A 27,169-nucleotide genomic window follows, 5' to 3' on the forward strand; every position below is an offset into this window, starting at 1 on the left:
CTTTTTAAAATCTTTTTTAAGTTATGCAGAAATTAAATGGGTTTTCACTGCAGGGCATGAAACATAATCCAAGAAGGTCAGACTCAGGACCATCCCTTCTTTTTCCTTTTTCTGTCTTCTTGGATCTTGCTCTTAAATCCTCTGATCAGATGCCCAGAGAGCCTTCGCCCCGGACCATGCGTATGGATGGGTGAAATGTCCTCTCCTTCCTGAGGCAGGGGGCTGGAGAGCTGACATTCTCATGGGAGCCATCTCTCTCCTCTGGGTACAGGCTCCATGTGGGGCGTGCTCTGAAGTGCTGGCTGTCTAGCTGCCTCACAGGGGTCTGTGGCTCTGAAATCAGAACATGTCCATCCCTCTCGTGGCAGGAACCACAGGCCCCGATGGTGTGTCTGTTCTGGAGCGACTCAGGCACTCGTGTGTGACATACATGCTGAATCTACAGAGGGGGTGGGGGGGGGCAGAGAGAGAGAGAGCTGTGGGTTAGCTGAGAACCTCATAAAGAGCGCCTCAAGACCAGTGCCACTGTAGTGACATGTTGGGGTGAAGGCTGGCTTCACTGAGCCCAGTGCCCAGGGAATTCAGTTTTTGGGGTTTTGCATGTGGTGGCTTGGAGTAGGTACTTGCAGACTGCCCGTATCCGTCAGGGTCCCCCAGGAAACAGTTCATCTCAGAGAGTTCCAATAAAGGCATTTCAGTGAAGGGACAACTTCCAGAGGGAATGCTGGACTAGGGGGATATTAAGTGATGCTGAGGCACCAGAGACGAGCAGCACTGGGAAGCTGCTTCTATTCCTGGGGCCGCAGGGGCAAGAGAAGGGGATAGAGCCCACCAAAAGCTGAGACCAGGGAGGAGGGGTTGCTGGGCTGGAGCTGGAGGGATTGGGGAAGTAATACCCCAAACTCTTTTTCCTCCTGCCTCCTCCCCAAACTCTGAGCTCCTACCAGCACCTGCCATTGGCAGAAGCCCGCCAGCGAGGAAGCCTGTGGAATACAATTCATTGAGGCCACCCTGGAGTGAGGAGAAGAGGGAGGTCATAGCAGTGCAGAGTACTCAGTGGATCTGAGGGAGCACAGACAGGGATTGCCCAGTGCAGGATCATTAATGTTTCCTCCCTGCCCTACCCTTGAAGGCATTCTTGTCTGCCGTCATCCAGAAGGCACTCAGACAATAAAACCGCAACGGTCAGCTTCTGAGCACTTATTACTGTACGCTGGGACGTTTACGCTCGTGAGCTTATGTACTCTTCACACTGACATTATGAGGTGTTACTAACTTCAATGTGTACAGAGAAGGGATTAAGGATCAGAGGGATTAAGTAACTAGCCCAAAGACACAACAGTGAGGCTCGGGTCCCAACTTACCCATTCTGCCCCCTTGCACACTTGACTCTCTTTTGAAGGGAAAGAGAGCATCTGTTTCCCAAGCTGTTGAGCTAAGTAGGGTAGGCCTAGCAAAGGGAAAGCAGGTTCAGAAGCCCAGAAGTGGGAGGGAGCCTGCTGGGTTGGAGAAGTACAAATAGCTCTACCTGCCAGGAAATAGTAAACTGATAAGAAAAGATACTACATGTGATCTTAGCCAGAAAGCAATACCTGCCAGGAAATAAAGTGTGAAGGAGGAGACAGGGCCAGACCACGAGGGCCGGTGTCCTATGCAGAGGTATGGAGGAGAAGGGCCTCCCTTGTCTGCCCCAGTCTCAGTGCCAGTTGGAGAAGGACAGATTATGAGCCTGTCCTTTCATCCTGACATTTGCCTGGTGATGAGGGAGAGGCAGCACACTCAGAGAGAAACAGAGGCAGCTCCGCGGCATTGTCCCCTGGAGGCCCTTTCCAGCCTGACCTGGGGCCTTACAAAGAACACCCTTGCCTCAAGCAGGTAGTCCCAGGGAAGGGCTACCAGCGTGCCGGAGACTGTTCCCCAAAGAAAGAAACTGTTCAAGGCAGTGACACAGGGCACAGGTCATGGCCAGCAGCATGGAGAGGGACAGCCATGTGGATGCCCTCCTTGGACGGAGCCCTGCAGGTGTGAGAAGCGATCCAGTCATTGTCCCAGTGTAAAAAGATCACAGAGGACCAGGAACGTTGTCTCTGCCCTCAGAGAACTGACAGGCCAACCCCACACTCCTGGCTAGGAGGTACCACCCAAGCTGACAGTTGACCTCAGCATCATACAGAAGAGTTAGGGAAAGAACCACCATCGATGTTTAGAGGAGTGTTAGCAGAGTTTAAGAGCATGGGCTTAGAGTTAACTACACCTGAATTCAAGGCATTCTTTGCCACTGCCTAGCTATGTGATTTTGGTGAGTTGCTTAACCTCTATGAGCCTCAATTTCCTTTTTGAAAACAATGTAATAGCTACCACCTGAAAAGCTACTTGTTACAGAGCTGATAGGCGTAGCCCACAGCACAGACATGGCACATACAGTCAATCAGTCAACGGGAGCGGGGATTGTTTCTTCCTTTTTGTCTCCAGGCAGAGCCTCACTAGACTGCTCCTCTTCAGATGAGTCCAGAGCTCAGTAAGTCAGTAATAAATTTACTCACCTAGCATTTTGCAGGCGTGGCTTACATGGTTTTGGTGGGCACGGCAGTGATGAGAGCTGACAATTGGGCAGAAGATGCAAACAGATACTTAAAATACGATGCACTATCATAGAGCTTCATTCATGTCTTCAGAAAGGATGTTTACTGGACACCTGCCATGTGCCAGGCACCATGTAGGCAAGGCAGATAGAGCTTCCATGGAGCACATGCGCTATGAGAGAAGATGGGCACTAACCAGGGAATTACGGAAGAAATGTGGGTGATGAAAAATTCCAGGGTGCTGTGGGACTCTGAATATAAACAATGGCAAGGAGTGGGGGCATGGTAGGGGCTGACCTGCCTCAAGGGTTTGAAAGGCCTCCGTGTAGAAGTCAAATCTATTTAGAGACCGAAAGTCATAAAGGGGGAGGGGTTTATACACAGTGTCTAGCAGAGGGAATCATGGAAGGCTCCCAAAATGGGGTGACAGTTAAGTGCGCCTCATGGGTCTTTCTGGTGGCAGGCTGCCATGGCCCAGGGATGGCATGTGGATGCCCCACCCCAGGGCAAACCAGGTAATCTCTGTGGGCCAGGAAGAGCCCCCAAGCCCTCTGCCACATCCCCATACCACACTCCTCCCAGCCCCCTGCCCTTGGAACCTCCATCCCGGGTGCGCTCCAGAGCAGCTCGGGCCTGAGGCTTGAGCAGCGAAGGGGCACCTGACAGAGGAAGCAAAACCACCAAGAAACGGGGGTTCGGGGACCAGAAGGCCCTCACCCAGAACTCCAGGATGAGCAGATCATCTTTGGAACTGGTGCTGTTACAGCCACCAGGAGGCCAGCAAAAAATGAAAAAAAAAAAAAGATATTGCATTTTAAATTCCTCTGAACCCTCTTAGAATAAAAATGACAAAGCCATGGGTCTTGTTGGCTGGAGTCCGTGGTTAATGGGTTTTGGGGAAATAGTCACTGATTGAGGCAGCTGCTCCAAGCTCCAGCTCACCCTTTTATTTGCTTTGCTTCACCCCCCAGAACACACCAGTGGGGACACCCATCTTCATCGTGAACGCCACGGATCCCGACCTGGGTGCAGGCGGCAGCGTCCTCTACTCCTTCCAGCCCCCCTCCCAGTTCTTTGCCATCGACAGTGCACGCGGCATTGTCACAGTGATCCGGGAGCTGGACTACGAGACCACGCAGGCCTACCAGCTCACCGTCAACGCCACGGTGAGTTACTGCGCTGAGGCCCCAGGCAACCAGATGCCTGCCTCCTCCCACCCTCAAAGAGAGCAATGGAACATCATCCCCGTTCCCTGCTAGTCAAGGCTTCTAATGGTGTTGCTGGCGATCATAATAATAATAACAACTGATGTTACTGAGGGTCCATGCTGTTTTCTTGGCACTGTGCTGAGCACTCAAATTGTGTCTGTTAAACCTCCAACAGCCCTGTATCATAAGTAGTATTAAGATACCCACTTTATAGTTGACGAAACTGAGGCACAGGAGCCATTCAGTGACTTGCCCTTGGTCACCCAGCAGTTGGACTTCAGAGCCTGCACTGTAATCCCACAGAGCATGCCAAGTGCAGGGTGTCCTCTCGCTCTCTGGGACACAGGACAGAGATGTCAACCCAGCTGTGTCCTGACACCACCCAACATGCAGGAGCCAGAGGGTCCAGGTCCCCTGACCGCTACTCTAGAGTGGTGACTCTTACGCAGAAGGGAGCATCCGTCTGTGCTGAGCACCGTGCGGGGTCCTGGGAATTCCAGGATAAGTTAGTCAGGAGAGGGCGGTGGGAGAGGAATAATGATCCCATTTTATGGCTGGCACTGTTGAGACTCACCAGCTGATGAGTAGTGGGCAGCAAGAGCCCAAACCCAGGCTGTCTGAACCCCTCGTCCAGTACCCCATGGCCAGGAGTCTCTGAGTCTCCAGGACACCACAGGTGTGTGGCCTCTGTCACCAGCTGTTATTGAGGGCCTGAGGGACAGGCAGGCCACACCCTCAGTAGGGTTCTACCTCTCACTCCCGTCTTCCCTGCTCCTGGCCACTGCCTCCAAGCACAGCTGGAGCCTTCAGCTGGCAGCAGGGTGAAAGCTGACCTATTTGTCCCTTAGATTTTTTTTTACAAAGCCCAGGTCAACAGGGAAACAAATTACAGGAGTCCCTCTGACCCTCCAGGACCCATTAGCCTGACACACAGCATCCACCGCCTGGCCCCCGTCACTGCCGCAGGGGCTGCCGCTAGTGCTGTGGTCTCCACTTGGCAGGTCACAGAGCCTAGATCCCAGGGGAAGACACAAGGGTCCAGTTTGAAAGATGCGTTTCCCCTAGGATGGGGCAAGATCCAGGGAGACACCAAGAACCCAGAAATGCAAACTTTTTCTTTGGACCTGGTCCAGCAGCTCCTGGGGAAGCCAGTACAGATGACACCCACGTTCCTTCCTTCTCCCCTCGTGGAGCGTTAGTTGCCTGGGAGGACGTGTGTGCTGCTATTTGTAAAACTGACTTCTGGGATCAAGGGGATTTACAAGGGTGGAATTTACCTTTTATGCACATCTGTACCCTTCCACGCTCTCTTGCACACACACTGGGGGTGATGCCCCTCCCACTACTCTCCATTTGCACATCCCTGGGCCCAGAAATGCAGAGATACTTTCTCTCTTTCTCACTATGAACTTGTCCCTGTGGGATAATTTCCACCTACCATAAAAGTGGCTTTGGGCCAGTGGGGAAGAGACCAGAGCTGGGCACAGGCAGGAATCTGGGTGGTCTAGCCTAGCAAGAGGCCTGGGCTCAAGCTGGGATGGTGAATGCAGTTAAATTGCTGTTATTCTTCCAGCCATCAGGCCTTGGAGCAGTAGAGCAGGAGGGGCCCTAGAACTTCCTTAGGTCTCAGTGGCTCCCCCACCTGATGCACAAGTCCCTCTCAGGGCTGGCGCTGTGCCTCAGGGCTGGTGCTGTACCCTTGGCCGCGGGACATTACCCCAAGGAGATTCTCCTGTGAGACATCTCAGGGACCAGTGTGGGTCCCCAGCCCTCACTGGGTGGGTAGCAGGTGGGGACTTGTGAGGACTCCCCTGGGAGTAAGCTGCTTAGGGCTGTAGGTGCCAGAGTAACAGGTGCCTGTCCGGCAGGATAAGCCATGGAGTCTGGGGTGGGCTAGACAGGGGCATCCTTGGCAGGAGCTAGACTGCAGCCACAGGTATGGGACAGGGAGGGTAGGTGCCAGGCTGTACCAAGCCAGCTGCCTACAGAAGCCTGGTAATGGCAAATCAGAACTACTGGCATCCCTGACCCAAGAGGTCAAGGGACTTCCTACCAGGCCTCCCCCTCTGGCCTTGTCTGCCTGGTGGTCATTCTGGTGCCTAGCTGAGCACTCTCACCATGGGCAGTCCCCAAGTCTGGGCTGTGGGCCCCATCGTCTTGGAGGCTGCAAGGCTGTCTCTGCTGTGGTCCCTCTGCCCAGCTCCCCCCACACCCCCAGACTCTCCCCTCCCTTGCTGCACCCACGACGCACCCCCCAAAGCCCCTCCCCCCAAAGCCCCTCCCCCCCTCCTTGGCTGCCCCTGAGGACTCTTAAGGACAACCAGCCCTTCTTCTCCTTCGGAGGCTCTGTAGCTCTCTCTCTGGAGAGCAGAAGCAGGCACTGGCCTTGTTGTAAGGTGGGGAATGCCTTGCATTGTTCAGATCACCCAGCCAGATCAAGGGAGACCTAATCCAAGGACAGTCCTCTTTAAATCCCACACCAAAGAATTTATAAGCCCGAGTCCATAGAGGTCATTCCAGTGAGTCCCTTCATCTCACAGAATAGGAAATTAAGACTCCAAAATGGAAGAGAACTTTTTCAAGGTGACCTAGCAAGTCAGGCACGGGGCTGATGTTAGGACCCCAGATCAAGACAGGGCAGGTTTTTATGTCAAAAGGACCTGAGTTTGAGTCCTGGCTATACATTTAACAGTTGTGACTGGGGGCAAGTTACTTAACCTCTCTGGTCTCTGTTAAATCTGAATAATGGGCACATAATACCTATGAAAGCAAATGAGGTATCTAGCATGGTGCCTGGGATATAATCTGTATTGAGCATGTAGTTTCTATTCTTGTTGGCTATTGTTATTCAGTAGCAGAGCTATTTAAACAGTTTATCACATTTAGGGTAACAGAAGATGGATTTTGGGTTTTCTTTCTTGGTGAGCTTTCATAGGACCACCTTTCCATCTGGGAAGGTTTAAACATTGCCTGCCTGGCCACATGGCCTGCATGACCTCTCAGGATTCCTTCCCAGAGTCCCCCAAGTGTCACAGGCCCTGGAGCACCCCCTGCTGGTTCTACCAAAAAAGTTGCTTGACCAGTAAACTCAGTGCAGAGCAGGCTGCAGGTCCCAGAGTAGACCCCTCTGCCGTCAAAGGGCCCTTCTTCTGAAAAATCCCCATCCCAGTCAATTCCCTTGCTGCCCTTGCATGAGAGGGGGCAGGAAATGGGCATGGAGAGGGGTCCCCTGCCTGAATCCAGAGAAGGAGCTAAGGGCAGCACCGTCCCTTTGCCCCAAGCCCACCATCCCACCCATCAGATGTGCGGGGTGGTCAGGCCTAGGCCAGGCTGGAGGCAAGAGATGTGGCTCTGCCCCAGCCCTGCTTTGTGACAGTGGATAAACCATCTGCCACTGGGCCTTGAGGGCACTGTTTGTGGATCCCTGCGAGTTCTTAGAGTTCTTGAACTTCTGTGCTAACGCCCTTACCCATGGGAGTGTGGGAGCACATGTGTACATGTTTGCACACCTTTGTGCACATGGGTGTCGTGTGTGTGCATGTGTGCACACGTCCACAACATCACTTAACCTAAGGCTATGTATCTTTGTCCACTAAGGATCAAGACAAAACCAGGCCTCTGTCCACGCTGGCCAACTTGGCCATCATCATCACAGACGTCCAGGACATGGACCCCATCTTCATCAACCTGCCTTACAGCACCAACATCTATGAGCACTCTCCTCCGGTAAGACCCTCCCCAGCCCTGGTGAGACTTCCCACTGCACTTCTGGTAGGGATGGGGGCCCTGTTTGGTAGGACAGACTCCTTGGCGTTTTCTACTCCCCCGAACCCCCATATGTGGCAATGATGACTGTCCCAGCACAGTGAAAATCCAACCCCTCTTGTACCATACCTCACCTCCTCACCCTCTCATTTCATCTCTGGAGGGGTCCAAGTGCCAAAGAGCAAAGACTGGCTAGTGCCAGTGAAGGGGGGCAGTTCAGAAGGATTCATGTGGAATGATGGGGATGCCCATGGAAAATCTGGCCTGGGCTGGAGAGTGGACTTGGACTCAGCAAGGCTCACCAAAATATCAGTGGGGCTCAGCCCTGCCCACCATGGGTCCATCGGTCAGCCTGTGTCTCTCGACCAACCAATGCTGTCCAAGGTGGCAGCCACTGCCCTCCACCCCGCAGGCCCTCTCAGGCTGGGCTCCTCCCAGAGAGCCCACAGCTCCAACTGCCCCTCCTAACTGCCCAGGTTCTGGGTTTCTCAAGGCCATGTTTTCAAGAGAGACACCTGATTGGCCATGCTCGTGATTTTGTACCATGTCCCAAGGTCATAGGTCACCAGCCAGACTGTAAATTGGCACCTCATAGGGATGTGTCCACAGGCTTCCCTGGACCAGGAAGCCTGCCCTCCAGTTTGGGACTGTGATCTGTCCTGACTGTTGGCTGCTTCCAAGCATCGTGCTGCAGTCTCCAGGTGTGAGGGGGTAGCCACTTCCTTCTTGGGGCCACTTGGGGCCTGGAGGCTCCAACAAGCAAGATGCTTTTTGGCCTCTTGTTGCAGGTGTCTGAAGCTGTTTCAAGGGAAGAGGGGTACCTCTGAATGTCCACACCCCAGCCCTCTCTTTCTTGGTGGTCCATGGACAGCAGGAGCTCTAGCTGTTGAGACTGAGGGCTACCGCCCCACAAAACATCTTTGCTAAGCCCACGTGCTCTTGGCCCCAACCTTTCAGATGAGGTGGACCCTTCCATCCTGCCCCTGGCCATCCCCTTCTTAGCGCTCAGTGATCTTGTCTGGCTTACCCTCAGCTTCTCTGCTGGACTGAGAAGGTAGTGCTGTAGGAAGAGGGGTCTGCTGTGGACATAGCACACCGTGTAGCTCGGGAAGTGATTATGGAATGAATAAACAAATGCCCTGCTCAGGCCAACCTTCTCACTATCCTGTCATCCTCATCACCCCTCGTGATTGCTCCCATCACCCATCTCTTGGTTCCCAGCTCACTGACAATCTTTAGAATTTTTTTCCTGGCTTCATCCTCCATGGCCCACAGGCATAGTCATCTCTCTCCTCTCAATTTTGGTTGAGTTCACTCTCTATGCAGCATAACTTACCACTGAATTGTAGCCACACCTATAATGTTCAGTGATGTGTAAGTGGGTTACTTTGGGGCTCCCAGTCATCCAGGTGCCTGAGTCTTTGGGGCCTGGTCTCACACCTTCCATGGGCCTCCCAAGGCACTGTGCCCAGGGCTGACTGCAGGGAATATGGGCAAAGCCAGCTTGTTGATTGAAGTGAGGACATGCTGGTGGTGGGGCAGCCAGGGGAGCTCGGTGCAGGTCTCTGCACTGCTGTGCTCTTGCTTGGCCAAATCACACAACCTACTGACTGCTTCCTCCTTGGGAAACTGGGGCTAAGGCTGTCTTAATAGTGCCTCCCTGGCCTGTGGGTATTAGAGATTGGCGCACCTAGCAATGCCAGCATTAGCAGGCTAGTAAACAGTGGTTGCGTATTTGGATTGGGCTAGGGGTCCCAGCTTCAGCCTCATCTCAGAGTCTTGGTAGTCAGCCAGAGGGCTGTTGGTGTGCATGTGCTCCCAGACCCTTCAGTTTGTCTTGTCTTTTCCTGGCATCCGTGTATCGTAGCAGAGTAATACTAAGTCAAACATTGCTACATGTGTTCCTTTCAGATCGGCAGGTTTTTTTTTAATTGAAGTATAGTCAATTTACAATGTTGTATTAATTTCTGATGTATAGCATGATGATTCATTTACACACATTTTATATATATATATTCCTTTTCATATTCTTTTTCATTTTAGGCCATTATAAGGTATTAAATATAGTTCCATGTGCTGTACAGTAGGACCTTGTTATTTATCTATTTTATATATAGTAGTTAGTATCTGCAAATCCTGAACTCCCAATTTATCCCTTCCCACTCCTTTTCCCATCTGGTGACCATAAGTTTGTTTTCTATGTCTGTAAGTCTGTCTCTCTTTTGTAAAAAAGTTCATTTGTGTCCTTTTTTTTTTTTAAGATTTCGCATATAAGTGATATAGTATTTTTCTTTCTCTTTCTGGTTTACTTCGCTTAGTATGACAATCTCCAGGTCCACCCATGTTGTTGCAAATGGCATTGTTTTATTTTTTAAGGCTGAGTAGTATTCCATCATATGTGTGTGTGTGTGTGTGTGTGTGTATGTATGTGTGTATATCACAATTTCTTTTTTTTAAATTTACATTCTTTTTTAATTGAAGTATAGTCAGTTTACAATGTGTCAATTTCTGGTGTACAGCATAATGTTTCAGTCATACATACACATACATAAATTTGTTTTCATATTCTTTTTCATTAGAGGTTACTACAAGATATTGAATATAGTTTCCTCTGCTATATAGTAGAAACTTGTTGTTTATCTGTTTTATGCATAGTAGTTAGTATCTGCTAGTCTCAAATTCCCAATTTATTCATTCCTTCGAGGCCACTAACGCCAATGCCTGGGTCGCTCCCAGGGAGCCAGTCTGAGTCCCGCCACTTGGGTCATGTGACCAGGCTTGAGGGAGCCAGACAAGGAAGTAAGCTGAAAGTTTCGGGCTCTCTCAGTGCCCACGGAATCACTTCAGTGTCCACACACCTCTGACTCCCTCTGCCTCCACGCTTGAAAATTTTCACATCTCTTGCACTTCCCATACACCCAGAGCCTGGTTTTTCCCTGCTTCTAATCAGTTTCCGTGCCTTGATCCAGGCCCTCCATGTTTCTTTACAGTGTGGAACTCTGATTTAACGCAGTGCTTCCCTGGCCAGGCCAAGGCTGAGGAGCCCCAGCGCGGCCTGGTCAGCCCCCAGGGCCGGGGCACCCAGGCATCCCTCAACCCAGGCCTGCCTCTGCTGGCCTGGGGCCTCATCAGGACCCTCGCCCTCTCTCCCTCGCTTCCCCTCTTTATCTGCGGCTCCCAGCATGTATGCCTGCCTCTATCAGTGTATCAGGCCAGCATGCCTCATCTAAAGTGTATATATTACCTAATAAAATCCTTCTTATTTGGGATTATTGCATCAAATTTTAATTTCCTCACTCGAGCAGCAGCATGTCGGCCTGCCCGTCAGTGAAGGACCGATAGAAGGTGAAAAGAGCGGATAAACTGCACAAATTACTGCCAGCCGATGCTTATCAGCCCTTTGACTGGAATTGACTGGAATTAAGGACTGAGAAATAGGATTTTCTGCCTCAGAATCTGCTGTGGCAGCTCTTGTCGGAAGTCCCCTTCAGCCCCCACCGGCCTCCTCCCCACAAGGGTGCCTCCCACTCCTGAAGCAAACTGCACGTCCACCTTTCAAGTCCTTAATCCTGTCATGGAAATAGTGGGGCAGGGAGGCAGCTGGGCTGGCAGGGAAGAGGTGGACCGGGCCCCCCAAGGCTCCAGCTTTAGCCACTCTCCTGGCCAGCTTCATTGGAAGGAGGCAGCCACAGGAGGGAGAGCAATCCCAGCTCCTCTCGACTCTGCCCCGACTTCCCTTCTGGTACCCAAGCCTCAGAGGCTGGGGATGCCTGGCACCCCTTACCCACCCTGATACAGCCCTCCGTCTTCCCCAACACCCTCACCCACCCACTCACCGCACCTTGGGACTTTAAGCAATAAGCAAATCCCGGACCCCTTGAGCCTCAGTCTCCCCACATATCCCCTCACTGGGAGGAGTTGTGAGGGAACCTATGCTGGGGGCCCAGCACAAGGCTTGGCACACAGTAGGTGCTCAACTAATGCTAGCTCTCCCTGTGAGCGCCTAGCTGTTCTCTCTATAGAATGCCAGAAAACACCTTACCTCTAGGGCAGGGATTATTAACCTGGGGTCCTGGGGAGTCTGAGTTTGTTGTTTGGAACATCACATGCATGCATTGTCTGTGAAGAGGTATCTTAGCTTTCATCAGCTGCTCACGGTTCCAGGCCCCAGTGAATAGTGACAGTTGGTTTTATAGCATTGGCCATGACCCAGGTGCTATTGCAAGTACTTTACATGTCTCACTTCCTGAGGTGTGGGGACTGTTGTTATACCCATTTTATAGATGGGGGAAACAAGGCAGCGAGAGGTTAAGTAACTCACTCGAAGGGTTCAAACCCAGGAAGTCTGACCACAGAGTCAAACCCTTACCCCCTTTGCCGTACTGCTTTTCCCACCACGAGGAGTCAGGACCCCACGGGCCTGTGTACCTTTGGCCTCTCTCGGGGAAGCCTCATTTCCCAGAAGGGGGCATCCTTGCAATGGGAGTTCCTGTGAAGGGAAGAAGCCCTGTGGTCTGGTGCACCCCATTTCTAGCCCTTCTGGGCCCACCCATCTGCTCTCCTGGCCATGCCCTGGTGCACCCCTAGCTGAGACCCTCCCTGGAGAGCCAGCCCATAGCGGGGCCCAGCCTTGGGGCGGACACTTCTCCATCCCCTCATCTTTGGAAATAAGTTTCAGTATATTGAAAATATAATCACTGAGACTCTGAAACAAGAGCCATGAGTTCCCAAGAGCCCCTATTCCTCCCTGTTAATTCCTTCTCATAACATTTCCAGTCTTTGTGGCTGCACTTGTATTAAAAGCTCAAGGTTTTATTAAAAATGGATTTATTTACCCAAAAAGAGATGAAACCCCAAACTTTGTCAGAAGCCTTTTAGAGCTCACTTCATGGAAGCTCAGGTGTATCTTTTCCTGGGGAGAGCCAGCCTCCTTGCTGTCTGGTCCCCTTTGAGCTCCACCCACCCAGGGGGACTCCAGGCCGCCCAGGGTAGGCATGCCCACAGGGAGATGTTCACAAGGCTCTAAGGACTGAGGGTTGTTTGGTCGCCAGTTCCCCTCTTTGCACAGGCCAGCACTGGCCCCTTTCCAGTCTCTTTGAGACTCACTGACCCGGGCCTGACCCAGCCACGCCCAGCCCTGGTTGTATGCCTGTGCGCTTGCAGCTGCCCCCCCAGGTTTCTTGTTTAGTGACTGTCTGGAATGGTGCTTTGGTGGGCACTGGGCCCAGTCAGCCTGGCAGGCCAGGGGCCCCTCATGCTGGGACGCATGTGAGGCTCAAGTTGGATGAGGCCATAAAAGAGGGAGCTGTCCTGGTGTCCAGAAAGCCCATCCTGACAGCTGGAGCCTCGGGCCAGAGTCCTGCACTCTGGGGACAGAATGGGACAAACCCAGGCCTCTCCTGTGTGAGGAGTGACCCCAGGAAAGGCATACCTCCAAAAAAAGAACCCTTGATGGGATGATGGCAGGGGGCAAGTTGTTAGCGACCCTTCAGATCTAATGCAGTGCTTTCCAAATCACCTCCTTCTGACCCCTGGGTCTGGGGCTGTTAACAGATGTTACATGAAGAGAGTCTGTCTTCAGCTCAGAATGCCGGAGAAAACAAAGGTTAACAGATTTCTTTGCTACTTTACTGCTTCTTGAAGCCTTTATCACACTAAAGCCCATTGTGCATCTCCAAGGGAGGGACAGGGGATGTATGTTTTCCCAAATTTGACATGAATTAATGCTTGTAAATTGCTTACAGTGGTGCCTGGCACATAGCAATGACTCTCATAAATGACGGTTACCGTTATTATAACAACCTGTATGGAAGCAGCATTGCCTGGTGGGCAACAGAATTTTGGAGCCAAAGTATCTGAATCTGATTCCCAGCTTCACTCTTTGCGGGGGGTAGGACCTTGGAAAGGCCACTTAACTCATGGTCCTCAGTTTCCTCATCTGTAAAATGGAGCTGTCTCCTGGGGTAGTTGTGAGCGTGAAAGGAGTTAAGACATAAAAGCATTCACAGCAGTGCCAGGCACGGAACAAGTGCTGGAGAAGGGCTCCCGTCGCAGCAGGTGCTTCACCCTCTCGCACAGCTCAGGTCCTCAGAATCCACTCTGGCAATTAATGGCATCTTTCTCTGACTTCCTAACAGTCTGTCTCCCCGCAGGGAATCTAGCCAGAGCTCCAGTCTCCTGCGCGGGAGGGTGGGGCAGGGGGAAGGGCCCACAGAAAAGAGCCAGACCTGCCTTCTGCCGGGCTTTGGCCTCTGTGCTGTGTCCATTTCTCTACGGGAGACATTTCCTCTGCAACTTTCTCACTTTCCTTCAGCCAAACCTAGAGATGCTCTGGATTGCCACCCACCTAAGTTCAGGAGAGGATGAGCGACAGCTGTGCAGGGGCAGCACTGCCCTGGGAGGGTGAGGTGGTAGATGCCCCTCCTGGGTCTTGGGGGAGACCTGGAGCGAGACCTGGAGGAGTTGGAGGGGGGAGGCACCTTGCCCCTAGGCCTCCCCTGCTCCCCGCCCCAAGTCAGAGGTCTGCATGTTAGGAACAAGCCTCTCTCAAAAGAAGGTGTTCAGATTGGGGTGGAGGGTGCCACATACAGGCTTCAGCCTCCAGCTGATGAATGGCAAATGCATGAGAGGCACCAAGGCCACAAGAGACCTTCATTAGACATGCAAATGCCAGGGTTGATATCTCCCTGGGGCATGGGGACAGGGCTGTCCTGCTCTCCATCAGTCAGGGGAAACTGCAGCCTAGACCAGAACCTCAGGCAGGCATGAAGGGAGGCACAGCTGGTGTGGTAGGACCTAGAGAGCAAAGTGGTTGCCCTGGACAAGGGGCGATGCAGCAAGTGGTGGTGGTGGTAATATTGTTAGGATCCAATCATACGTATGTTCATTTATTCACCAATCAACCAATCATTTGGTATTTGAATGCACCCACTATATGCCAGCATCTCTTTCTAGAGACTCTTAGGCTTCCAGGCCCCTGCCTGTGCTGTGTCTTTTGCCTGGCGCACCTTCCTTTTGTTCTCTCTCTCTGGCAAACTCCTACTCACCCTTCATGACCCATCCTAAATGTCACCAGCTGTACAGCCCTTTGCCAGTTTCTCCAGGTGGACTTCTACACTTTAGGGTACATTTATGCATCCAAGCAACTCCATATCTGTATAGCAGTGTCTGTGCATATATCCTTGACCCCTCACTGCAGACCATGTGCTCCCCAAAAGCATGGAGCCTTGAATCCCCATCATGAGAGTCCCAGCTCCTGGCTCCCCTCCCCCATTGCTACAGGGAGAATGAATGAGGTGTGGGACAGAGCCATTTGAGGCAGGAACTGTGGGTTGCAGTGCTGGATGGGGCACGGTTCAGAGGTCCATGGTGGCCACCAGGGTTGTCACAGTCATTCTTGGAGAGACTCACTTTCAGGATTTATGATGCTTTCATTTACAGAGTAATTGATCCATGATGCTCTCCTTTATTTAGGCCCTAGTGAAAACAAGGTTCCAGGGTTTTGCTGTTATTCATATTAAGGTGGGAGAAAACAGAGAGGTACAGCAACCTTCCTGACGTCACACAGCAATGTGATGGACGGTCAAGATAGAGACCAGATCCCTTGTTCTCTTGCTGGATGCTTCTCCATCAGCATTTCTTTCCTGGGTGGTTCATCTGAATGAGGGGAGATGAGGAGGGGAAGGGAGAGTGATAGCATCAGCAAGATTGGGTCTCTCCAAGGACACTGAGGTGTTGTCCAGAGGCCTTGGTGTATGTCCTAGGGATAACGGGCACAGCTGAGGCCTGTGCACTTGGCATCTAGTTCTTTCGCTGGCCTTGCAGCCAGGAGTCCCCATAGGGAGGGAAGCTGTGGGTGCCAGGACAACTACAAAGAAGAACATCAGCCTGGGGGCTGGGCAGCTGAACTCAAATGCTTCCTGTCTCCCACCCAGGGCACGACAGTGCGTATTATCACTGCCATTGACCAGGATAAAGGACGTCCCCGGGGGATTGGCTACACCATCGTCTCAGGTAAGGCTTGGGCTGCCCTGGTCCCCCACATGACCCAGGAAGAGCCACTGTAGGAATGCCAGGCTCTGTAGGGCTGAGGAGGGGTCTATGGGTGTGTGGGACAGTGGCATGAGGGGACCTGTCCCCAGGGACAACACTGGCTAAAGAACCCGGGCAGGAGACTGACTGGATGAAGAAAGAAGGAGGAAGGGAGGAGAAGAGGAGCTTGCGCCTGAGGCTCAGATGTCGGGGGCTGCCCGGGGTGTTGTGGGGCAGGAGCATGTGCTGATATTCAAGGTCTCAGGCATCTGGGCACTTTGGGGCTCTGAGCCCGGGTCACTGGTGACTTCTGTCTAACCTCTTTCAAGGCTCTGGGCTTTTCTTTGTTTTTCTTTACTTACTTGATGAAAAGTTGGCAGTTTTCTCATCATTTTAGAACTCATACAGCTGCAACTTTAACTGAGTTCATGCTCTTTATACATTTCTGACCATTAGAAATTCACGTCTTATCTGGAATGTTGAGGCGAGGCACATAAGCCCTCCTCTCCCACCCGAGCTCTGGGTTGAGCAGGATAGTGATTGAATGCAAAGAGGGTTCTGGTTGATGGAACCCCTGACCCCACATCCCCACCCAAAGACCAGCAAAGTAGCAACTCCTTGGCTGTCTTGGGACTAGGCGGCTTTGGAGCAAGGGGGCTGGTCAGAGGTCCACGAGAAGCTGCTCACTCAAACACAGGCTCTGGACCTGTTCCTGTTCTCCCACCCCCAGCCCACTAGTGACTGAAGGGTCGGCCTGGTTCATCTGGGCAGGCCAGACTGATGGTCAGGAGGATGGCAGGCCACCAGGCCAGTTGCCCCTCCCTACCCCACTGCCAAGAATAGAGAGTGGCATTTCCCCCCTAAAGATCAAAGGACACCAGTGAGTAGTGATCAAGAACATGGATGGAGTCTCTTGAGCATATTGCCTTGGGTGGATCTTCCTACCTCAGTTTCTCATCCATAAAATGGGAGCAATAAGAGAATCTACCACAGGTGATTCAAGAGTCGTAAGACTTACTATGTGTAAAGAGCTTCATTAACGTATGTAAGGTATTTCACAAGTGTTAACTAGGAGTATTATTACTGCTAGCAGCTAATAATACCTTCAGGATGCTGGGAGTTACCTAGGAGGGAGAGGCCTCCCATCCTTGGGAATGCAGGAAATCAGGGATATTATGGACTCTTTGTGACCTGCAGCTTCTGGCAAGGCTGTTATTGTGCTTCTAAGCCCAGCGGGCCCCAGGACCCAGAGCAAATGTCAGACCAGCTCGTGTGGTCAGCAGCAGCAATACCAGTGTGGGTTTGGGTCTCTGCTCCCCGACCCCATTTCCTCCCCATTCTGGTGCTCAGCACAGGACTCAGCAAGAGTAAACCCCAATGTGTGCTTATGGAATGAATAAATGAATGAATGAATGTCACTCTACGGGTAGTGGGTTTTCAAATCCCAGTATGCCAGAGAATAGCCTGGGCCTCTCCTACCAAAAAGGCAGAGTCCTTGGCACCCACGAGATTCTCATTCTCTAGAACTGGGGCGGGGCCTGGGAATGGCCCTTTTTCTCGGTGGCCCAGATGCAGGTGGTCCTTAGGCCAGGATGTGGAAAAGGAGGTCCTAGGAAGGAAGCCATTCTGTAGGAAGGCAGAGTCCTGCTGGGAATTAGCGGGCCCTCTCCTGGTAGGCAGAGAAGGGAGATCCATACTGGTACTGGTCTCCTTCATGAGTTTGTCAAATTGGGAAGCAAAGCAAGTGCCTCCTAGTGACAAGGGGCTTGCACTGGAGATCTGAGGGAGCCCCAGTGAGCCCAAAGGCTGATGGAGTTGGGGGCCCAGTATAAGGTGGCAGCAGGAATGGGACACGTGGCTGGGTAGCTGGTTGTCTCCTCATCTCACTGTCTCTGGGCTGGTTCCAGGCATACCCCTGGATGTGAGCAGGGAGCAGAGGGCCAGGATCTAGCCTGAGGTCATGGGCAGACTAGAAATGCCTGCAGTGATAGTGAGAGGTCATCCTCCAGGGCACTGGTCCATTTCAAGTGTGGACTGGCTGCCAGGCCACCAGCCCTAGACCCTCAGGTCCTCTTTACCCTTCAGAGATGGCCCCAGCCACCCTTTTCCCCTGCAGCAGGAGGTAGGAGGGTAGAGCCGCCAAGGCTTTGGGATCTGGGCTGGGCTCTTGAGCTTGGAGTCTGGGGACAGTTGCCTGCGACAGCATCCTGTGAGATTTCCAAGGGCACACTCTCCTGGGCCGGGTCCCCAGATGCAAACAACAGGATGAGAAGAAAGACCCAGGATGTGAAACTACAGGTAGGGATGTGTGTGAAGATTGGGGCAGGATGTGGAAACTTCTAGAAGGCCTGGAGCACTTAGCTTAGCTTTACTTTATAGGATTCCTGTTGCCAGCACAGATGCTCCCTGAGGGCTTTTAGAAAGGATGACAAATGGATTTCTCTCACATGCCAACTTTGATTGATTGGTAATGGCTGCCTAAAGAGGACGAGGAAGCCAAACAGGCTCAGTGTGGCATTCAATTGGTAGAGTCTGCTGTGGGTGTGGAAATGGAGAGGGCGGCCCTGCAGCAAATGTCTGTCCTCCTTGGTGAGATAGCACTTGGACCACGCTGGTAGGGTGGTCATGATGGTCCTCAATCTCGTGGATGTTTGTCACCACCCGACCCCCTCCTCCCCCCAAATCCAGTTCAGACAGCTTTAGGAAAGTGCAGTCCTCTTTATCTTCCTTTCCCGGCCTGAGCATCTGGCTTACCTGCCTGCCCTTCTCCCCCAGCACTGGCCCTGGTCTCGCATGGTATCCCCGTGAGCTAGCCGAAAGCAGGCAGACAGGCAGGAGTTCAGAGTCCCCAGGGGAGCAGGTGGACAGAAGACTAGGATCTGGCCTCTTCTCCAGTTCCCTTGACCAGTGTAGACACTGTTGCAAAGACCGTTGTCTGCCGAGGGTCTGGCCTCACGTGCCTGCCTCTCCGGTGGTAGTCCCAGTCCTCCCCCGGGTGGTTTGGCTGGTGCCTGTTTGGCTTGAAGCAAGAGGAAAAAATGCCCCACCACAGCGCCTCCACGCTGACCACTCAGTGCTGGCCCCGCTTGCCTGGTGGGAGCCTGCTCCAGCCCAGGTGCTCTGCAACCATTTTCATTTAAAAGAAAGAACTGAGGGCCTCAGGAGCTCCCAGAGCCAGGAGCAAGTCCTGAGGGCACTGTGGGTAACCAAGTCTCCGGGCACCTGCAGAGCCTGGGCAGGTGGTGGCTCTGTCTGCAGATGGGTGGACACAGGCCCAAGCCCACAGTGATCCGTGGTACACAGTTACCCTCCCCGGCTCCCTGAGGCCCCATCCCCTCTGGGCTATTTATCAGCCTTGCAGCTGGGGGGGGATTTATGTCTGCACACCAGTGCTTTCCGCATTACTAATGACCCCTCTGTTTTGCCAAGAACAAAAAGGCCTTCAGAGGTAAGTTATAGCCCCATTGCCATCAATTTGTTCTCAGCCTCTCGTGGCCAAACTACGACTGAAGAATGACAAGATTCTTTCCTTTTGAGGACCTAGCATGAGCCCCATTGCTCCCTCTTCCCAAGGGCATCACTTCCTCCGGGGCCTGACCACTGGTGCTCTGCAGGCTCTTCTCCCCAGCGGCCAGCCCAGCCTATAGTCTGAGCAGACACTACTCTGCCAGATGGAAACAGTCCTGCTTCCAGGGGAAGCTGCACCCCTGCCCTGCAGAGCACTGGACTTGGAGTCCAGAATTATTGATTTAAGGCCCAGCCACGCCACCTGCAGCAGGGTGTCCAAACAAGGCGTTTGGCCCTCTTGAAACCCCATAATCCTCATCCACAGAACGGAGATAATAACTCCCACAGCAGATAAGATGGTGCCAGAGAGACTCTAAAGGGCCATAAAATATTAGGTATTATTAATTGTCAAAGAAAGATCAGGACCAGGGGTCCTTGGCACTCCTATTTACCCATTTCCTCCTTCATTTAAGTATAGAGAAGTGAGTGGCTGAGCACGCAGGCTTTAGGGCCGCTGTCCAGGGTGGTGACCACTAGCTCTGCTGGCCAATATGTTTGCCCATGTGACTACGAAGGTGACCCACAAAATTTTGAAGATTTAGTTTGCAAAACAAATTGTAAAATATCTCAGTAATGTCTTACATCGATGACATGTGGAAATGGTATATTCGATATACTGGGTTAAATATAACATTAAAATTAATTTTACCTATTTTTTTCTTTTAATGTGGCTCCTAGAGAATTTTAGATAACGCATGTGGCCCACGTTCTATTTCTATGAGAAGCTCTAGTCCAGAGTTAGACTGCCTTGGCTTGCCTTCTATCACGGACCAGCTGTGTAATCTTCTGAGCATCAGTTTTCCAGTCTGTGAAGTGGAGGTAATAATTACCTGTGCCTTACAGGGATGCTATGAGGATTCAGTGAGCTAAGACATGAAAGCACTTAGCAGAGCACCTGAATTTGTAGTACGTGCTCAACCACTGGGGACTTACTGTCCACCTACAGTGGATTGAGGGTCTTCTCTAGGCCAAGAGCTATGCTAATGTCCTGAGAACTAGTGGGCCCGAGTCACTGTCTTGGCCTGCAGTGTGTTCAGGGCTGGTATGGCAGAGGGGTAGTGTGTGTGGACAGGCTGCAGTGGCCTGGTGGAACGCTCTAGAGAGAAGCACTGTCTGTGCTGGGACTTGCTGACATGGAGTGATGACTCCCTGGGGGGGTCTATTAGACTGTTCTTTCTACTTTTGTGTATGTTCAAAAATATCCAGTCATAAGAAGTGAGAAAGAATTGTGGGAGGGGGCGCCCCCTGCACCAAGCCATTACCGGGTGGGAAGACTCACGCAGGAGAGATCATCTAAGCCACCCCTGACTAATGAGCAGGAACCAGCCTGGAATTGTGAAGGGAGGGTCTGTTGCGGGCAGAGGAACAGCTCATACCAAGATTACAGAGTAGGAAAAAGTGAAGCACGTTTGTGGAGCTACAGTAATTCTGCGTGGCTGAGCGCAGCGCGTGCGAGAGGCCAAGGGGAGAAGAGGCCATGGAGGGAGGCAGGGCCAGCCATGCATGGTGTGGAATGCCCGGCTCCGGAGAATGCCAGGCCCTGGTCCTGAGGGCAGTGGGAAGCCAGTTCAGCAGGAGAGGGATGTGGTTGGGGGTGTGTTGTGTGAAGCTCGCCGTGGGTTGGGGGAGGTCAGGTGGGAGCAAGCAGGCCAGTAGGGGGCAGCCATAGTGTCCCCCAGCTGGGGGACATCACAGTAGGGGTGCAGAGACAGAGCTAAAGGAGGGTGAGGAGGCCAGGGTGACAGGAGGTGACTAGTGGGATGCATGGTGTAGGTGCAGGAGGAGCCCAGGACTGGCTCTTGGCCTAAGATGCCTTTAGAGCCCCCTTGGGCTGGGAAATTGCTTACTTTAATTTCCAACGACTATGGGTTCTAGAAGGGCCCCCTCTCTTCCCAGCTAGGTGACCTGAAGGGTGCAACTAAAACTCTTGAAGTACCAGTTTCCCCATCTTTTATCTGGAGCCAATATTGTCTTTCTCACAGAGCCACGTCATGCTGTCAGAAGCCCGCACTACTAGCTGTGGCCACTCTTATAGGTCAACAAGCAGGCCAGCCAGGTGGTCAGAAGCCTGGGTTGGAGGTTTCTCTGGGTCATCCCCAAGGGCTCTAAGGCCCAGGCTATCCCGCTATCATCTTCCCACGAGTGCCCAGACTCTTCCTCTCTTCTTAATCACCCGTCATAGGAAGCCCATCTATGAGAGGCTTCCTTGGTTCTCAAAGTGGGGCCTTGGACCAGCAGCAGTAGCATCACCTGGGAACCTGTTAGACATGCACGTTCTCAGGCCCCACCCAGAACTACTGAGCCAGATGCTCAGGGTGGGGCCCAGGAAACAGCTGAACAAGCCCTCCAGGTGGTTCTGTCACTGTCCGAGTCCTTTTCCCCACATTGGAAGCATTTTCATTTTCCACAAATGCTGGACTGATGAGTTCTGTCATTTGATTCACCTCCTGTAATTGATGCTAAACTGATCCTTCTCCAGCACAAGAAGGGCCCTCGCCACCCTGGGGTAGGAGGATTTGGTGAACCAGCTCAAGCTAGCTCTTTCCGCCACGTCCTGCGTTACAGCCCCCATCTCAGCCCAGACACCACTTTCCAGGCTGAAGAAGCCTAACCTCTCCCATCATCCCTTTCCCCATCTGAGCCCCCCTTCCCTGGACCTTCTGCAGTTCTGCAACATCCCCGAGGGGGAGGGGAGGGGAACCCCATTTATTGGGTGCCTGCCATGCGCCAGACACTGGCCGGACCCGTTATCCCTCACAATAGTGTATGCGGGAGATGTTATTACTCCACTGTGTCGACAAGTAAACCAAGGCCCAGAGACTTTACGTAGATTGGCCAAGGGTCACAGCCACAAAGTGGAAGAGCAAGGATTTGAACCTAAGTCCCTTGGGCTCCAGAACATACCCAGTTTGCTTGATGACAGTGGCTCTCAAAGTGTTATCTCCAGACGAGAGCACCAACTAGGGGTTATTAGAAATGCAAGATTTTGCACCTCACCCGAAACTTGAATCAGAAACTCTGGGCTTGGGGCCCAGGTGATGCTGATACTGTTGATCTGAGGACCACACTTTGAGAAGCTTTGGTCTAGAAGAGAACGGGTCATCAACAGGGCAGGATCCCTACCAAGGGGGCAAACATTTGTTTCGAGGGGTGAACATATCTTACTCCTTTGATGTATAAAGTGCAGATATACATACAGATATATGTTATGGCTGTGTTATTAAAATTTCATACAGGTCAGGGGAGCAGTTAAGAAGAATGTCTCAAATGGCTGGGGAAGCTCGGAGAACATGAAATAATAATAATTAAAAAAAAGGTTGAGAAACAGTGGACTAGAATAAAGAATAGGTGAGCAGTGTCAGGGCTGAAACCCTTCATTCCCAGCTTGAAAGGCAATGGCCTTACCAGCAGGTCACAATGGGGGACCTGCCACTCACTGGATTTCACTTTTAATGCTACCAAGTGAGGTAATTCCTTGAAAATACATTGAGCACTTTGAAATGAAAGCTGTGTGTGTGTGTGTGTTTGTGTGTGTGTGTGTGTTTAGAAAGAGAGAGAATAATCAGATACAGTCAGGCTTGCACAAGCCCACACTGCCACATATGCCAATAACTAAATCGGGCCCCTGGCCATGGCCTGGTGGGGGGCAGCTATCACAGGAGACCATCATTTGAATCACTTCAAAGCCCTTTGATTAAGCTGCTTGGCATTTTTCTCCCCTCAAGAAGTGAAAACTCAGGAAAAGCAAACCTGCTTTGGAAATCTGAATTGGCACATCACAGCCCCTGGCTTTGGGTACACAGTGGGTGCCTGGAAGCCCCAGAAACCTCAGGGCATCTGACCAGGTACAGCAGGGACTGACCAGCCCACGTGGCTGGAGCAAAGAGGGAGCTAGGAAGGAGTCAGGGCAGATCAGAGACAGGTGGTGGGGCCTGTTGGTGGAGGGCATACAAAGCAAAGGTCGTCGGCTCCTGAGCGTGGCTGAGGTAGGAGGGTGAACATGGGGTCATCTGAAAGTTTATCTCATGGGAGTTTCGTGTGATCAGTACAGGAAACCCTGGAATGATAGTGATCTGCTAACCATCTATTGCACCAGTCTAGGGGAGGACTGGGGATTGTTGCAGAGATGTACAGGAGAGGAGTCAGCAAGGTGATATACTGAAAATAGGTGGTGCAGGGAAAGGGGGAGACAAAGAAGCTTCTAACCACCGAGTCTAGATTTTTGGGATCCTGGTGGTAGCCTTGGAAGAAAGGGGCATATTCATAAGGAGAGCTGATCTGCTTACACCTATGACTGCCGCGCTAGACTGATGTCAGCACATGTACCAGAACTCTCCTATCCCGTGCCAAGGCAGACATCACTAATTGATCCCAGCATACTTTCCCACTTAGAGCCTGAATGGGCCCCCAAGCCTCCATCAGCCACTAGTAGTTAATAGGCATTCTCTCTAGGGCTGGAATGGATGTGCCATTCAAGGTTTACCCATTTTGCATCCCATGGCTCTCATCTTTCAACAATATTAAGAGACAGTGCCTCTGGATTTTTAAAATTTAATTAAATATTATTTACAGTTCTTTCCCACCACTGTACCAAGACAACAAGGATATTTCACACCACAACTAAAGTCCTCCTCATGAACCACAGGAAAACCTGCGCTTCATTCTCCCCCGATGATTTTTCTCCCTTCTCTCTTTGAGGATGCACTGCTAGCCAGCCAGCCTCGCTCCTGCTCCCCACACTCTGTGCCCGACCTTGTGATAAACCTGATCCTTTGTTCTTTTCTGCTTTACTGGGGCCCTACATGCTATTTGTCACTGGCAGTGCCTTACCCCTTGCGTCTTTCCCATGAATCGCATTGGTCAGTGGACTTTTAATAGGGGTCACTGCCATGGTCTGAGATCCTCCCTTTCTGCCTCTCTTTCCCACACCCTCTGCATGGGTAGGAGCCTCTGTCCCTTGCTCAGGACACTGTAGAGCCTCCTGTGTGCCCGGCGTACTGAGGGAGACCCTCCATGATCTCCCACTTTGGCCCAAGCAGGTCCTCTTCTGCCCACCTTGATTCTGCCTCCGCAGCTGGGCAGGGGATGGACCTCAGCTCGGCTCGGGAACCACTTCTCTTCAGGCCTGGGGTCTGGCAGACCAGTCTTGGCTGGAGGCTGCTTTCGGGGCTGGGGCTTATTCTAGGTCGTGCCTAGAGGTTGCCTTGGGGGGTAGTTCTAGTTTGGTTTCCCCATGTTAACAAGCATTTGTCTTTTTAAAAAAATGTTGGCTTTTCTAGTTTTCCTCATCTCTAAAAACCTTCTTTGTATTGGACTTCTGAGGGCTTTGAGACCCTTGGAAGATTGTGTAACTAGCCAGCATTTATTTTGCATTCACTTTTTTTCTTAACTTAGCATATTTCAGGCACACAGAACTGATTTAGACGTAATCCTTGGCTCATGGTCACATCAGTCCATGTGTGGCCCTCTTTAGTTTCATTATTAATTTTTAATAATATTGTGGACATCTGTGAAACCACCAAACCCAAGAGCTAGCTACACAGTCACACATACCTCATATCTGCCTACGTTCCTCCTCCAGCCTACCCCCGCCTCCCCATCCCCGTAACTATCTCTTTGAGTCTTGTATTTTTTCATTCCCTTGCTTTTAAAAAATATTTTGTCACAAATGCAGTATTGCTTAGATTTGGTCATCTTTGAACTTTATTTTAAAAAGTATCCTGTTATACACAGCCTCCTGGGACTTGTGTTTTCTATTCAATATGATATATCCAAGATCCATCCATAGTTTTTTTGGTGTGGGTATCACTTGTTCACTTTTATTACTATATATTATTTCATCATGTGAAAATATCACAGGTAGTCCATTTTCCTGTCAATGGGTATATACCTTGATTTTTGCTATTACAATCCATGCTGCTTTAGCATCTTGTATGTTTTTCTCTGAACTTGTGGGAGCGTTTGCCTTGGGCTACAGATATCATCTCTTACCCCCACCCCCAACCCCAGAATGCAGCTGGCCAGAGCCACTTTACCGGTAAGGAAACTAGACCCACAGAGCCCACAAAACGTGCTTAGGTTCACACAGCACGTAAGTGGGGATCACACGATTAAAATCCAGACCTTCCTGCTTCCAAAACCCACATTCTTTTGCCATCTTTTACTATTCTGCCTGGGAAACCATGTGATTCATATTAACCCGCTGGTCTGTGTGCTGGACTGGAATCACAGGATTCATTCATTCATTCATTCAGTTAACCAGTGAATATTAATTGCGTGTCTGTTTTGTGCCACACTTCATGCCAGACCCTCGGGCCAACAGTGAAGGGAAAGTCGCAGTCCCTGGGCCCGTGGAGCTCACATTCTAGTGGGAAAGAGATAAACATGAGCAAAGGCAGCGTCTCCTGGTCTCCTGGCCGTGTTAAGTACTGGGAAGGAAATACCAGTGTGAGGGAAGGTAACTGGGTGAGGGGCCTCTTAGGAAGGGAGGTCAGGAAGGCTGGACTAGGGGAACTTCAGCCACTGCCTCAGCCTCCCTAGGCTGTGGGCTTGGGAGGAGATCTCATTCCTCCCACCTCTGAAAAAGGTCTCAGATATCTTTGGGGGCCTTTGAACCTGCAATGAGCCCCTCTAAGCAGCTCAGATTCCCAGCTCCCTTTTTCACTTGACTCCCTGGATGACTGCTCAGCGTTCAAGGCAGCCCCCAGCTGGGGCTAATCTGAAATAAAAGTTTTTATTTATCTAGCTTGATACCTGGTGCAAGGTTAAATCATACAAGAGAAAAAGCAATAAGAGAGCAAGATTAAGCATAAGGCACTATCTTAGGCATGCCCTTTTGCAATATGGTTAAAAAGATATTAAGCCTGAAGTCACCCCCAGCCGCATACTGCTGTTACCTGGCCTCTCTGGGCTTGGCTCAGCCAGAGCAGGAAGGAGGAGGAAAGAAGATGGGGCGGGGGCTGCAGGAGGGAGACACCCGGGGTGCTCTGCAGAGAGGGCAAGCGAAGCAGATGGGGTTCTAGTAGCTCAGCCCATCAGCCACCTCCCACCCCGACTCAGCTCTGATTCATGACTTCCTGGGGGAACAAAAATGTTGACATCTGAACCTACGTCCCTGTCAGCATCTCTGTGTCATTAGTATTTATTGTGTGCCTGTTATGGGCCAGGTACCCTGGAGAGAGTGAGCAGGAGAAGTCTTAGTCACAGGCTTTTCTCACGGCCAGCCTGGCTCAAGTCTCAGCTGACCTTGAGCAGGTTACTTCTCCTATCTGTACCTCAGTCTCCTCATCTGTAAAATGGGGCTATTAATAGGGTTTACCCAAAACATTATCACCAAGTTGATGACAAACTCGTACAAGAAAAGATACTAGGGTTCCTCAGCATGTAGGTGGTAATGATGTCTCTAGAAATGCAAATGTCACTGGCTCATGCCCCTCCTCCCTGCCTGCAAAACCTAAAACTACAGCTCTGAGTAAAATCCCTAAGCATTACAGGGTCCCCAGTTGGGTGGGGAGGGAGGTAGTTCCCATGCACTGTCTAATTGACTTGGCCTTTTGCCCCAGACCCCTTGTGAGTGTCTCCTGCACAAAGCCAAGTGGGTCATTCACCTGGGTCTGGGCTCTCAGCATCCTTCATAGCCACTGGAATGGCCCAGCATCCTGGGACACTTCATGACCTGGAGCCACAATGGATGGTGGCCAAAGACGGGGCTGCTCCTCTCCCCTGACAGCTGCACTTGGGATTGGTCCCCACAGCACCCTTGCTGGGCCCCTGTGCACTGCCTACCCACTACCCATGCCCCAGGTAAGTAGCCCCTCCACTCCAGTCTTCAGGGCCATAAGACACCATGCCACCCTCCCACCCACCTCGTCTCTCCTGCAGAACCCATGTTTTAAGGCAGTTTAAAATAAGGAAGGGAAGGGACTTTTAGCTAAGATGTCAGCCACTGAAGGTCCACGCAGCAGTTCACCAGGCAGGCCCAGTACAGACCCAGGGAGAACCCAACTCCACAAGTAA

At 51.6% G+C, this 27,169-nt stretch overlaps 1 protein-coding gene across 10 annotated transcripts in view; it reads left to right on the forward strand.

Moving 5' to 3' along the window:
- Positions 1-27,169, forward strand: part of CDH23 (cadherin related 23) — a 389,679-nt gene that overhangs the window by 152,438 nt on the left and 210,072 nt on the right. For all 10 annotated transcript variants that reach the window (XR_012510294.1, XR_012510295.1, XR_012510293.1 and 7 more), the window contains exons 7-9: positions 3,554-3,748; positions 7,388-7,516; positions 15,490-15,568. Coding sequence is in view for 7 of the 10 variants with exons in the window: in XM_074374170.1 (XP_074230271.1) it covers positions 3,554-3,748; positions 7,388-7,516; positions 15,490-15,568 (403 nt within the window). In the remaining 3 variants the exon portion in view is untranslated. The remainder of the gene's footprint in view (positions 1-3,553; positions 3,749-7,387; positions 7,517-15,489; positions 15,569-27,169) is intronic.

Source organism: Camelus bactrianus, chromosome 11 (genome assembly GCF_048773025.1).
Source record: "Camelus bactrianus isolate YW-2024 breed Bactrian camel chromosome 11, ASM4877302v1, whole genome shotgun sequence".
In the NCBI taxonomy this organism is placed as follows: domain Eukaryota; kingdom Metazoa; phylum Chordata; class Mammalia; order Artiodactyla; family Camelidae; genus Camelus; species Camelus bactrianus.